The 14,631-nt window shown below is 43.7% G+C and overlaps 1 protein-coding gene across 2 annotated transcripts; it reads right to left on the reverse strand.

Moving 5' to 3' along the window:
* Window positions 1–414: 414 nt before the first annotated feature.
* S1PR1 (sphingosine-1-phosphate receptor 1) lies at window positions 415–5,193 on the reverse strand. 2 transcript variants are annotated; one of them, XM_015432061.4, is made up of 2 exons: window positions 5,101–5,193; window positions 415–3,112 (listed from the first exon to the last, which is right to left on the reverse strand). In XM_015432061.4, the coding sequence occupies exon 2, from the start codon at window positions 2,947–2,949 to the stop codon at window positions 1,801–1,803; it is 1,149 nt and encodes a 382-aa protein (XP_015287547.1). In that variant the 5' UTR covers window positions 2,950–3,112; window positions 5,101–5,193; the 3' UTR covers window positions 415–1,800. The 2 variants fall into 2 exon arrangements, with proteins under 2 accessions (XP_015287547.1, XP_005542627.1); XM_005542570.5 differs by having other exon boundaries at window positions 4,993–5,193.
* Between the last annotated feature and the right edge of the window lie 9,438 nt (window positions 5,194–14,631).

A 14,631-nucleotide genomic window follows, 5' to 3' on the forward strand; every position in this document is an offset into this window, starting at 1 on the left:
TGATGGGTTTGAATGATGATTGAGTCTCATCATTTAAATTAGATTTACAACCACATTTTTGTGCATAACTTCTTTAAAAACCCATATTTGATGACAGAATTATTGTATTTAATTTATTTGGCTTAAATGCAATTTAAAACTCAAACAATTCTACTTACTAGCCAATGTGGTATTCAGAAGGTTGGTGGTTTTTATGTCATTCTTTACTACTCTTCAGTGTTAACTTATTGAAGTTTCTCTTCCTGAAAAAGATAGAGTGGTTTCTAAACAAACCACATCTTTTTTCACACCCTAGTTAAGGTAAAAATCCTTTAAAGAATAACAAATTTGTCCTTCATTTTTATTCCAAAGAACTACACAATCCAATAGAACGATTCAATAATTACTTTTAAGAATGCTCTTCACAAAAGGATCTTTAAAAAAATCAGTTTATTAATGTTTAAAAGTTGATAAAGCTATGTGCAAAATGATCCACAAAAGTCAGAAACCTATTAAATACTATTTTTTTTAAAAAAAAAACAAGACATCTCTTGGTTTAATTGCACTGAAAACCATACTAAAGAGACAGTAATATATTTTTATCCTTTGTAATATTTATACATATCTTCAATTACTATCTAATGAACAGCTGGACTGAAAAGTTTCTGGTGTTTCCTACCAGTTAAAGTAATGCTTTTAAGGGCACAATAGGGTGGTATTTTCTTAAGAAATACACATTCAATGGTGTTAACACAGGTTAGAAAAATCCAATATAATGAACTCTGCTGAAACAAATACATTCAAAAATCATGAAAAGTACTTTTAACACAACAAAATACAACCATGCTGTTGCTTGAAATGAATCACACAACATTCTGAAATAAACATCAACAAAAGTGCCAAAGACAGATGTCATGTTTGTTAGACTCATTTGCTAAGAAATCTCCCTTGGTTTGCAAAAGTTAATCCATTCAGTTTTCACTTTGTTTTGCTTGTCTGTTTCTCCTAGGACACTAAGGATCCTGGCTAGTATCATTTAGATAAAGTGGGCTTCTTTATGCAGATTTCAGCTTCAATGGATATGAAATGGTAACACATTTCATTGAAAAGGTGTTTTTTAAAGAAATCAAAGTGACTTCAACCAAATTCCAAAAAACGGATCCCGCTTACATGGAAACTTTGGCCTCAGCGAAGGACATTGTTTTACACCTCCAAACCATCTTCATCTTCCCACAGCCTACCTACTCAACATAGCCTATTTGCTATAGATGATCGATCACTCCACATCCCCAGCTCTGATAACTCTCAGGTAGTTAAAGTATAAAGTAAAAGAACTTTGAGGAGCGGTATGAAGGGAAGGGAGGGTGGGGTGTGGGATGTACAGGGCATCCCTAAAGAAGCAGAAGTGCACACACTCACTTGGGTTTGAAACTAAAGTGAAAGAAAGCATCTCCTCAAAGCTCCAGACAAAGAGACGCTTTCACATGGGGACATTAGTCTTTGAGGAGGGGCCAAATGAACCCTTTAGGAGCTTGACAATGCTAGACCTTTGGCTCAGTGCAAAATCAAAGCTCCAGGGGGGGAGGAAATATATTCCAGGCCGGGACCTGATCTCCACCCTTCCCAGTGCATTGTTCACAGGAACTAACTCTACCCACCAACACCCGACACCACCAGGCTGTTCATATTCTCCCCCTTCCTCCCTCTGGCTTGCAGCAGCTCCTCCCTGGCAGCAGTCGAAGCCCAGAGATTGTTTTCCAAACACTGGGGTGGCGAGCGACCAAGTAAAGAGCTCTTCCGGTGGGTGGACAGCTTCCAGTTCTAGGAAGAAGAGTTGACGTTTCCAGAAGACATAATGGTCTCTGGGTTGTCCCCATCGTCCTTCTGGGGGTGGGAGGAATTGTCCGATTTGCTGCGGCTGAATTCCATGCCGGCGATGATGGGTCGTTTGAATTTGCCAGCAGAGTCTCCGCTCGGGCACTTGCAGCAGGACATGATCCGGATGAAGGCCCGGCGCATCTCCTTGTTGGTCAGAGTGTAAATGATGGGGTTGGTGCCGGAGTTGAGCACAGCTAACACCAGGAAGTACTCCGCTCTGAAGAGGATGTCGCAGGTCTTCACCTTGCAGCCCACATCCAGCAGGAGCAGGATGAAGAGCGGTGCCCAGCAGGCGATGAAGACGCTCAGGACGATAATTACGGTCTTGAGCAGCGCCAGCGACTTCTCAGAGCTGCGGCTGGCCTTGGACATGTTCTTGCGGAACGTCAGGCGGCGGCTTCGAGTCCTGACCAAGGAGTAGATCCTGCAGTACAGAATGACGATGGAGAGCAGGAGCAGAGTGAAGACCGTGGTGCAGAAGAGGATATAGTGCTTGTGGTAGAGCGGCAGCACAGTGGAGCAGCTGGGCAGCGCGCTGATGCAGTTCCAGCCCATGATGGGCAGGCCACCCAGGATGAGGGAGATGACCCAGCAGGCGCTGATCAGCAGGAAGAGGCGGAAGTTATTGCTCCCGTTGTGGAGTTTCATTTTCAGCATCGTGATATAGCGCTCAATGGCGATGGCGAGGAGACTGAACACGGAGGCTGACAGGGCCACAAACATACTCCCTTCCCGCAGAAACCACTGGGCGGGAGTGAGCTTGTAGGTGGTGGCCCCAGACAAGAGCAGGTTAGCTGTGTAGGCCACTCCTGCCAACAGGTCTGAGAGGGCCAGATTGCCAATAAAATAGTACATGGGTCGGTGGAATTTCTTGGTTTTCCAAATAGTCAGCAAGACAAAGATGTTCTCGAGGATGATAAAGCAGCAGATAAGAATGAACACCACCGAGGTCAGTTTAATGCTGTTCTCCCTGTCCGCGCTGGTATTCAGCTTTCCCGTGTAGTTGTAATGCCGGACAATAATATCATAGTTGACGTAGTCAGAGACCGAGCTGCGGAGGGCCTTGACCAGCGGGACGCTGGTGGACCCCATGGTGCCAACCCTGTGTCCCCAGGAAGTCGGGGTGGCGTTACTCCAGACGAACGCTAGAGGGCAGGGCGAGAGAGCCTTCACTGGCTGCAGGGGTGGTTCGATGAGTGATCCAGGCTTTTTGTGTAGCTTTTCCTTGGCTGGAGAGGGCCTCGGAAACCGCAGCCTTAAACAAGTCAGAGGAGAGAGTCAGGGAAAGAGCCACAGCATACTGGCATAATTCATTCTAGCTAAGGCACTGCTCCAATTGTGTTACTGTTGATTTGTTTTAAAGAAACTTGGGAAGAGCTCAGGGAGAGAGAATTTTTTTAAAAAATCACTGCTCCTACTCCTGTAGGTTCCACAATTGGGAATTCACCTTTTTTCCAAACTCCATAAATCACAAGTGCCCAAGAACAATCTGATTGAGTTGGGCTCCTTAGTAGCCCAGAGATGCAAATTTTCAGCGCCCAGAGAGATTAAAAAAAAAAAAAAAATCTTTTTTTCTTCCCTTTTTTTTTTTTTTTTTCCAAAAAAGGAAGAGGGGGAAGAAAAAGAGGGAGAAACTCTATGGCCACATTCACTCAAAGAGAAGTGGGAATTATGATGTTGGCTGTGGGTTGACCAAAACAAAAACAAAAACAAACAAACAAAAAAGAAGATGGAAAACAAGGAGTGGGGGGAATGGGAAACCTAGAGAGCACACCCCATTTTAACCCCACTCCTGCCCTCTCGCCACCCCCCACCCTCCCACCCCCGTATTTCCAGCCATGAAATTGTCTGAAGCAGTCACCAGCTCAGCTGCACGCTCAACACCAGCCCACGTCTCTCCTCGGAAAAGACTAGACTGCCAGTCTGAGGGTAGAGACACACACCTCTGTTCCCCATGCCCACCCCTAGCTCCCCTGTTCAAAGAGACGAGCACCACCTCCTAATTGCCATGCAAGAAATCAGATTTGCAGGAAAATCACTTGAAAGCGTAAGTCATTTGGGGGCTCTATTAATAACTCTCTAGGAGCAGGTGTGCCTAGGGTCGGAGGGCGCAGTGAGGTGTGGGCAGCCAGGCCCGCCCCGCCTTGCAGTAAACAGGAAAGCTTAGCGCCTCCGTGAAGCGACTGCCTTTTCTTTCTTCTTCTTCTTCTTCTCCCCGCCTCCCCCGCCCAACCGCCCCCAAGCCAGGGCAAGTAAATTTAAAGGTATTCAGTTAAAACCATTCATAACAGATTGCAGCAAATCCCAGAAGTTTCGTACACTAGTTGATCGCATAAATATTTTTTGCTTTGTTTAGTTTAGCCAAAACATACACAAAAGAGAGAAATCAAACTACTCATGACAGCAATAATACATGCTACCACATTTTTAATTTCGAGCGCAAAACTACTCTTCAGAAACTCACATTAAACTGCTCCCTGGTGCATTGCTAAATTTGCGTGGGCAGTTTTATTTACTGCCGTCCCCCAACACGTTGACTCCTCTCCTAGGACTAGAAAGTTACAAACAAACTAACTTTCTAAGACCGCACTGGTCAGCAGAAGTCTACTTCTAAGTTGCTTAAATATTTCAAGGTAATTCAGCAGTGCAATAAAATGAGGTAATAGAGATGAGAGCAATCCCAGCAACTCCGCGAACAGCAGAGGCTGCTCAAGCCAAGAAGCTCCACATTTCCCCCAACTAATTTTATACCCTGCTCCTGGGCAGTACTAGTTTAAGCCATTACCTACGCCCCACACCACCCACCATATTCTTTGTCTATAGGATTTCCAAAATTTAGCACCTTCCCTACTACTCCTCCGACCAACCGCAGCTTTCACTGCCCCTACCCCCATAGGTTCCACAGTTGGGAATTAACCTTTTTTTCCAAACTCCGTAAATCACAAGTACCCAAGAAAAATCCGATCGAGTTGGGCTCCTTAGTAGCCCACAGATGCAAATTTTCAGCGCCCAGAGATGCATGTTTTCAAAGTTTTTGTTTGCCTCGTTCGGCTTAAAAATTCGTTTCTGACACCTAAGCCCTACCACAGCCGGGCTCCCCGCGCCCGCAGTCCCCCGCCACTCGCCGCCCCCTACCTCGCTCAAGCAGGGCGAAGTTGCGTTCGGAGAGCCCGGGATCTGTACGGCTCGCTCCGCATCTTGCTGCTGCCCCCGACTGACTGCGTAGTGCTCTCGCAAACTTACTCGAGTCGGGGTCCCCTCCCTCCGCAGCGGAGCACTCCAATGGCCAGTCCCGCTCGCCGCGGCCAGTTCCCTGCCTGCTACGCGAAGTCACCCAGCGCCGCGCCAAGGCTGGGTGGTTTCTTCAGGAAGACGCTGGGAGGGGTTAATGCCTTAACCCCCCACGCCCTCTGCCAGCTAGGGGCCCCCGGATCTGAACTGCTGAGAAGCACTGTCCAGGAAAGATCTGGGGCAGAAGCAAAAAAAAAAAAAAAAAAAAAAAAAAAAAGAACTCCTCCTCCGCAAACAACAAATGAAAGAAAAAAGAGAGAGAGAGAGAGAGAGAGAGAAGGGGCGGAGCCCGGTAACCCCTGGATTCTAATGTATAAATCACTGCCCTCGCCCAGATGCACGCTGATCCCTGGCGGTGGAGAGGATTCTCCCGAGCCCCTGAAAAAAAAGGAGGTGGAGAGACTTGGGAAACTTTTCTCTCGAAAAGTCTGAAGGGGCAGAGGACGGCCCGGAGTCTCGTAGCGCACCGCCCTGGTCCCACACCCCCCGCAGCCCTAGGAGGATCGGTGTGCTTAGCTTGTGACCAGGAGCTCCCCGAGCCACTTTCACGCGGGCAGCAGAAAACCAGAGCCGCGGCCCGGCGAGTCTCGGCGGCGCTCTGGGGAGGAGACGCTGGGAAGGGGCTGCGAGAAGTACAGAGGAAACAAGCAGCCCGGGAGGGAGAATGGACCGGGAGGTTCCTGTTCTCCCCGCGCCACCCCAGATCCTGGTGCTCCTCGAAACTGCGGTCTGAGAGGGCAGTGGATTTCCCGGAGTGCACAGAGAAATGAACCAGCGCCGGTTTTGGTGTTGGGCAAGGGGTTTCCCTCAGCTGAGCGCAAAGTCAGACTGTGTGTCCCAGATTCTGGCCAATGGAGAGGTCGTTGAGGAGGTGGGCTGCTGCCGAGTCCTGAGAGATTCAAAACGCCTGGGCAGCTCCGGAATTTCCGAAGGGGAAGATTCTCGGCCCCGCGATGCGGAGCAACTGCAGCTGCCCAGCAGGGGCCGGCACCCTTCTCTCACTTTCTGCTTGAGAGTCGACTCAGAGGCCTCAAATCTCATTACTAGCAACCTGCCCACCCTTTTCTTTTGCTTAGATGCTACTTAAGAACGTGAGGCTGAGAGGCGGCCTTGGTCAGATCTGCCTGCGTGACAAGCTCAGGAGGCTTCTGCCCTTGCCCTACTGTTGTAAAGGTTTCCACCCAGTCCCTGGTCGCACTGCTTTCCCATCCCGGCAGATGTGAACTCAAAAACTTCCTCCGCTGTGCAGTTTCAATTGGCAGACACACCCTGTACCTGAATGACTCAGAAGGAGGCAGAATGAATAAACAACAGACCCCTGACTTCTGGGATTTTGTGAGTTTGCCAAAAAAAAAAAAGAAGTGACAGTTAATTCACAGCTGTTTTAAAGCACTCATCAACGGCGATGCACCCAATACATACCCACAACTTCAGTAACAGTACAGTGCATATAATGTGGAAACTAAGATAACGGTCCTCTAAGACTCCAGAGTAGATCCTAATTGGATTTGAGGACTTATTTCACTTAAAGGGGAAAAGATACATTGTATCTACCCAGCACAACAAAACGGGGGACTTGGCATTTCCCCCTTCACCTGCCCCCACCCACATTAATTTATGCATTCTTTAAAGCCAAAGGAATCAAAGTGAAATTTCACACCTAGTCTGTATCAAGCATGTGCTAGGTTAATTTAACCTTACTGTTCTGTGAAGTAAGCAAGCATTCCTGGCCATTTTATTGTTGAGAGAAGTGTCACTCAGACAACTAAGGTGACTTGTAGATTTTCCAGCTAGTGAGTGGCAGAGCTGGGTTCCAAAACCTAAATACTGCAAATGCCTTGCCTTGTGGCTCAAACGCTATCAGTCAATAAACAGTTAAGGAATTGAGATATATGTTCTTAGAGGGAAACAGACTTCTAGATTTAAAGTTTCACATTTGCATGCATTTCTGACTGTACGTGTCTACAAAATTCATAGAAAAGTATGCTAATGAATGTCCTTTTCAAATCACTCGTTTTCTACATATGCATACAAAGTGTATACACATGCATATTAATGAATGTTTTCTAACACCTCTTATTGTCTGCCTATGATATCTCATGTAACATTGTACTTTTAGTATTTGCACATAGTGTTACACATATCAATTCATTTAATCCTACAAGTTAGGCACTATAATTATTCTAATTTTACAAACAAGGAAACTGACTCCCAGACATATTAAGCAGCTTGGTTAATGTGGGACAGACTGCAGACTCTTAACCACTACTCCAGACCACCATGATAAACCTCAAACAGGTCCAAGAATTTCCTTGGGGATATCAGTTGTTTTCTTGTGAATACCACTGGTTTTTAACATTCAATGCTGATAAAGTGTTTTACACAGTCTAAATACTTTGCAGATTGCTATTTAATAATATTCATCTTTAGTACACATCTATGAGATATAATTGTAGATGATCCACTTATGTAAAATCAGATAGTAGGCAAATGTTTTCAGCAATGGTGTCCTGGCCAATTCCAAGTCTCTAGTTCCCATATAAGTCTCTTCCCATTGCTCTCCAGGGAGGCCCTAAAAATTGCATTCTCAAGCTATCTCCTGATTGCTAGTACAACTCCCTCTCTGCTACTGCCTAGAAGTCAAGGCCAATATTCCTACCTTAAGTTTGCTCCATTTCCAATTTTTGATTTCAGAGTGGCTTTGTCGTTCTTTACACATGCTTTAGTGTTTCTCTTTAAGAGTTTCCAGATAAAGTACCACATAATCTTTGGATCATACACTAAACAAAAATGTGTCATTAATGTGGCCATTCAAATGTAACTGGGTGAGCTATTTTTTTTTTTTTTTTTTTGAGACGGAATTTCACTCTGTTGCCCAGGCTGGAGTGCAGTGGCATGATCTTGGCTCACCACAACCTCCACCTCCTGGGTTCAAGCAATTCTCCTACCTCAGCCTCCTGAATAGCTGGGATTACAGGCATGCACCACCACACCCAGCTAATTTTGTATTTTTAATAGAGATGGGGTTTCACCATGTTGTCCAGGCTGGTCTCAAACTCCTGACTTCAGGCGATCCACCTGCCTTGGCCTCCTAAAGCGCTGGGATTACAACTTCATACAAGCATGAGCCACCACACCCAGCCATGAGCTATATTTTTTATTTGCTAAATATTACAACTCTACTCTTTTCCTTTTCCTTTATTTTTTCTTTCTTTTTTTCAATTGAGACAGGATCTGGCTCTGCTCTGTCATCCAGGCTGTAGTGCAGTGGCAAAATCATAGCTCACTGAAGCCTTGATCTCCTGCCCTCAAAAGATCCACCTGCTTTAGCCTCCCAAGCAGCTGGGACTATAGGCGCCAGTCACCATGTCCTGATAATTATTATTTTTATTTTTTGTATAGACAGGAGTCTCACTTTGTTGCCCAGGCTGATCTTGAACTCCTGTGCTCAAGCAGTCCTCTCACCTTGGGCTCTCAGAGTGCTGGGATTACAAAGCTGAGCCTTACTTTCTTTGCTAATTGCTCCAGTCACTTTCCAGCTCCCTTTTCTCCCCTCTTCCCTCCCCTGACCCAATCACTGGTAAAGATCCAGGCTTTCCCTTATTTGTCTGTTCACAGGAGAATAGCCTCTTATTTCAAGGAGGAAACAGTATGACCATCTCAATTTCCCTCCTCTCCAAGTTCCAGCTTAATAGCAACTTTACCCACCCTTACCTCCTTCCCACCTGTTTCAGAAGTAAAAGCAACTTTACTCTTTTCCAAGGCAAACTCTTGCCCAGGTCATCATGCTCCTTCCTCCAAACTTTCTGAGACTTGGCTCAATTATTCCTATTCTCCCTTGTACTTTCAATTCTTAGCTTCTGAGGACTCTTTACTTTCAATTTACGTAAATGTTCATGTGTTTTCTCTATCAAAAACTCTTTCTTCCCTTCATCCTAGGTCCCAATATCTCTCTCTCCTCTTGTTTGCCAACATTCAAAATTAGTGGAACATGACAGAGCTTTGGAACAGACACTTAGGTTCAGCCTTGATCTTGCCAGTTCTAAGTTATATGACTTTAGGCAAGTTCCTTTAACTTCGTTGAACCTCTGTTTCCTCATCCGTAAAATTAAACAATGATATTTGCCTCTTTCAGTCATTGTGGGGATTAAGAAGCTACATACCTGTGAGAATTCCCCACACCACAGAGAAAATGCTTCACCCACCCACCACCTCCATCTTTTATTACTATTATTATTATTATTACACTTTATGGCCGGGTGTGGTGGCTCACGCCTGTAATCCCAGCACTTTGGGAGGCCGAGGTGGGCGGATCACAAGGTCAGGAGATCGAGACCATGGTGAAACCCCGTCTCTACTAAAAATAGAAAAAATTAGCTGGGCGCAGGGGCGGGCGCCTGTAGTCCCAGCTACTCGGGAGGCTGAGGCAGGAGAATGGCGTGAACCCGGGAGGCGGAGCTTGCAGTGAGCCGAGATTGCGCCACTGCACTCCAGCCTGGGCGACAGAGCGAGACTCCGTCTCAGAAAAAAAAAAAAAAAAAAAAAAAAAAAAAAGAAAATTATATTTTAACATTTTATTTTCTGAAGAGGAGACTGAAGGATATGTAGCCAAGGATGTAAGAAAAAATAGTCATAAAATGTTTAGAGCAGTTAGTTAATGAAAATATTGTTACTTGTATGATTCATGATGTTTGTTCACTTTTTTTTTGTTTTGTTTTTGAGCTGGAGTCTCACCTTGTCACCCAGGCTGGAGTGCAGTGTCACAATCTCAGCTCACTGCAACCTCTGCCTCCCCTGGTTCAAGCGATTCTTCTGCCTCAGCCTCCCGAGTAGCTGGGACTACAGGCGCACACCACCATGCCCAGCTAATCTTTGTATTTTTAGTAAAGACGGGGTTTCACCATGTTGGCCAGGCTGGTCTTGAACTCCAGACCTCGTGATTCACCCACCTCGGCCTCCCAAAGTGTTGGGATTACAGGCGAAAGCCACCGCACCCGGCCACTTTTTTAAATTAGTAATTTGTTGTGATGTCTTTTCTTATTCTAACTGTATTCATTTTCATACCTAAGTTTGTAGTCTTTTTCTTTTCTTTTTTTTTTTTTTTTTTTTTTGAGACGGAAATCTTCCTCTGTCGCCCAGGCTGGAGTGCAGTGACAAGATCTCAGCTCACTGCAAGCTCCGCCTCCCGGGTTCACACCGTTCTCCTGCCTCAGCCTCCCTAGTAGCTGCAACTACAGGCGCCGGCCACCACGCCCAGCTAATTTTTTGTCTTTTTAGTAGAGATGGGATTTTACCGTGTTAGCCAGGGTGATCTTGATCTCCTGACTTTGTGATCCTCCCACCTCGGCCTCCCAAAGTGCTGGGATTACGGGCGTGAGCCACCGCGCCCGGCCGACACTTTTTTATTTTTTCAACTTTAGATATTACGTGTTGACTTTGTCCTTTGAATATTATGATTCAGCTCTCTGAAACACACTGCTTCCTTCCTATAGGAGATAAAGAAAAAACCAACCAAACAAACAAAAAACAAAAAGCCCACACTTCTGCCCCTTCCCCCCAACATACATAATTTCCCACACTTATATATTCTTATGACTATGCAGATTTTACTTACAGTTTGGCCATGCAAGTACTGCGATATATTTGTATATATATAATGTATATTACATATATTATGTGTATATACGTGTATATTACATATATTACGTATATTCATGTATACTTTTGGTATTTTTTTCTTTGCTCAGTTTTCTATGTACTTATTACAATTTATCCACACATTCTTGGAGCATTAAAACACATGAGAAAATATATCAAACTCATGGACACATCACTCCTGAGTTATCTGTCTTCCTCTCCAGTCCCAGCTGCTGCATAATTTTCATCCCGGGGGGTTGGTTTCACGGGTCTCCTGGTTGGAGTTTCATTTCCTGGATCTCCTTCGTTCTTTGTTTAAGTCTTTCTATTGGTGGAGCTCAGCTTCCAGAAATTTCCTGGTTAATATAATATGGAAAATAAATTCCCTGAGAAGTTGAATATATAAAAATGTATTTATTCTGCCTTCATTCTTTACTCATAGTCTGACTGAATACAGAATTTTAGGTTAGAAGTTATTTCCCTTGAGGATTTAAAAGGCATTTTTTCCATTGTCTTCTGGTATCCAGTGTTGCTATTAAGAACTTTGATGCCGCTCTGATTCCCTACTCTTTCTGTGTCGGCTGTTTTAATTCCTTTTTCCCATTCTACATGCTCTTCTCTACAATATAACATTTATACTTCTCCATCAGAGCTGGAATCTATGTTGCCTCTACTTGAACCTGGTGGACCTTTGTAACCAGAATGAGATATTAATGATGCTACCTGACTTCCAAGGCTAGATAATAATAATAATAATGGCTAATGTGGTCTCTCTCTCTCTCTCTCTCGCCTGTGCATGTGTGAGCAACTTGTGAGCTCACATCATGATTGTCTTAGCCCATTCCTGCTGCTACAATAAAATATTTCAGACTGGTTATTTATAAACAACAGAAATATATTGCTTACAGTTCTGGAGACTGAGAAATCCAATATCAAGGTGTTGGCAGATTCAGTGTCTGGTGAAGCTGCTCTCTGCTTCCGAGATGGGTATCTCAATCTAAGTGTATTTACAAGATGGTATCTTGTTGCTATGTCTTCACATGGTGGAAGGGGAGAACACTGTGTCCTCACATGGCAGGAGAGATGGAAAGGTCAGACAGTTCTCTGGGGCCTCTTTTATAAGGATGCTAATCCCTTCTTGAGGACTCCATCCTCAATCACCTCCCAAAGACCTCACCTCTTAACACCATCAGCTTGGGGTTTAAATTCCATTATATAACATATGAACTTTAAATGAACACATACATTCAAACCATAACAATGATATAGATACCACATGAGAGGAGGAGAAGGAGGAGGAGGGTCAGAGAGAGAGAGAGAGAGAAATGCGAAAGGTACCTCAGCTATCTCAGTCCCGACTGGTCAAGTCTTCCCAGATATGTGATGGAAGCCTTTGAAATGTTCAAGCCCAAGCCACAGACTAAAACCTCTTGAGACACTAAGTCAGAACAACCCAGCTGAGTCACTCTGGATTCTTGTCTGTCAGGAATCATGAGACATAGTAAGTATGTTATAGTTTTAAGCCACTAAATTTTAGAGCAATTTGTTGTTACACAGCCACAGTAAATAGAACAATTTATCACTCCACTTCCCACCTCCATCTATGCTTCTTAGATTCTCTCTTTGTCTTGAGTTTTCTGAAAGTTCACAGTGATTTGCCCAACCATGGCTCTTTGACTCTTTTTCCATATATTTTCTTAGGCACCCATTGAAAAATTCAACTTATAAACATCCTTCAGTTAAGATGAGTTATTTAAATTAATTAAACCTTCAAATTATTTTTTTGTTAATTTCACTTTCTCTATTTTCTTTATTCTTTCACTAAAAAAATTATATTATTTTGATGATAAAACTCCTGAATCAATCACATAGGTCACTTTTCTAACTTCGTGTGGGATTTTCTTGACTGCACTTTGCAAGTCTTTATGTCTCACTCAACAAATATTTACTAAGACCCTACTCTGTGCTAAGATGCAGCAATACAAAATAAGTTAACTGAGATTTTAATTTCTACTATCAAATATTTAATTTTAAGAACTCATTTTTGTCTTCTGAATGTTACATGTTATTTTCTCCTTTTTTTGTTTGTTTTACGTTTTCTTCATCCTGTTGCGTTTTTTTTTTTTTTTTTTTAGTCTCTAACTTTCATGTTAGCAGCTTAGCTAACATCACTGATGATCCTTGGATGACATTTGTTAATATTTTAGACACACACACACACACACACTATGGGAGCACTATATGTTGTTAACAGGTAGACATTGCTGCAAGATTATCCGGCTGAGCCATTTCACTGGGAGACTCCTGACTGTCACTATCTTTTAGGTCTTTTCTTCTGGGATATTCATTTATTTAAAGAAAAACCTTTCACTCTTCTTTCCAGAAGACGTAAACCTGATTCCAGCATTCTGGAAGAGTGGGTATAGACTTCAGCTTAACCCTCCCGTTTCTACTGTGGCCTTCCACAAAGTCATTCTGTTCACTCTCTCTACCCCGTCTTCTGACCCAATATGGAAAAAACAGTCCTGGCTCTGCTGGGTTGCGGGTGGATCTTGGTGGGACAGGATGAAGGAAAGAGGATAGTCTAGCAACTTTTTAAGCAGACTTTCAGTTTTCATCTTAATTTTCAACCCTACTTTCAGAAGTACCTACAACCCCTAATTTGGGGGCCTTCCTTGGGTTCTATTGAGCAACTCAGCTTTCTTCTGTGTTTCCTTCATTACAGCTCTAGTTTTCTGTTTTCTTAGTTGCGCTCAGTAAATTAACACTCATCTATCTTCTTTTCAGTTTCCAAAATTGGTTGTTGTCATCTGTCTTTTCCTTTTATTTGTTTATGAAAAAAAATCCCTTTACTATTACATCAGTGAAGTTTTAAGAGTGGAGGGAAGTGAAAGTGTTCAATTCACCATCTCTGAACAGAGGTCATTTTCATTTTCTCTTCAACCCATCCATGCAGCTCTCCTGATCTTCCTCTTTCTAAGGACACAAATGCCTCCCTAATCATCACAGCAAAGGACCCCTACTGACTTCTTATTCTAAAGGAGCCCACTGTGCTATTTGACACTGTTAACCACCCGCTTGTTCAAACTCTTCCCTCTATTTTCTGTGACACCGCTCTGTCTCATTCTCTTCTGACTCAGATCACTCTTTCCCAGCACTCTTACTTGGCTTCTTTTCCTGTATTACCTTAAATATCCTTACTCCTGGGCAATAATGCTATAATCTGGATTATGTGCCAGGCACTGTACTAAATAGGCACTTTGTGTGTAATACATTTCTCAACAACTCAGGTAGGTATTATTAAATAATCCATCTCACAGATGAAGAGACCAAGGGCACAGGAAACTTAAGTAATTTGTCCAAAGTCTCTCAGCTTTTTACCACTGTACCTATTGCCTCTACAAATGCTACATTTTTTAGCTTTCCCTCTTATTTGTTTGCAGTCTGCTGGACTTTCTCATCTACTTCCAGGGCTTAATCTCTCACATATGCCTATATTCAGACAACTCTGAACTGTCCATATTCAGTCCTGCCTTTCTTCTAAGCTCCAAAACTCAATGTCCAAGTATCTATTGGAAACTTCCATCTGCATGTCCCACAAACACCTCAAAATCAAAATATCTGAGGTCCAACCGTGTCATTTCACCACTCTTTCTTCTCAAAACAACTCAACCTGTTTGGTTTTTATATATATCAGTTAATGGCATCACCACTCACCTCCACGGGAAAGTTAGAACATTCAGCGTTTGTTCCGACTGCTCACTCTCTCACCTCCTATTTGAAATTTGCTGCCAGGACTGTTGTTCTCTGAAGGGCCTTCTGATTTCATTTCATTTCCTCGTCATC

The sequence above is a fragment of the Macaca fascicularis genome, chromosome 1 (genome assembly GCF_037993035.2).
Source record: "Macaca fascicularis isolate 582-1 chromosome 1, T2T-MFA8v1.1".
In the NCBI taxonomy this organism is placed as follows: Eukaryota; Metazoa; Chordata; class Mammalia; order Primates; family Cercopithecidae; genus Macaca; species Macaca fascicularis.

Coding starts and splice junctions, on each gene's coding strand:
- S1PR1 (XM_015432061.4), bottom strand. CDS start 2,949: ATGGGGTCCACCAGCGTCCCGCTGGTCAAGGCCCTCCGCAGCTCGGTC.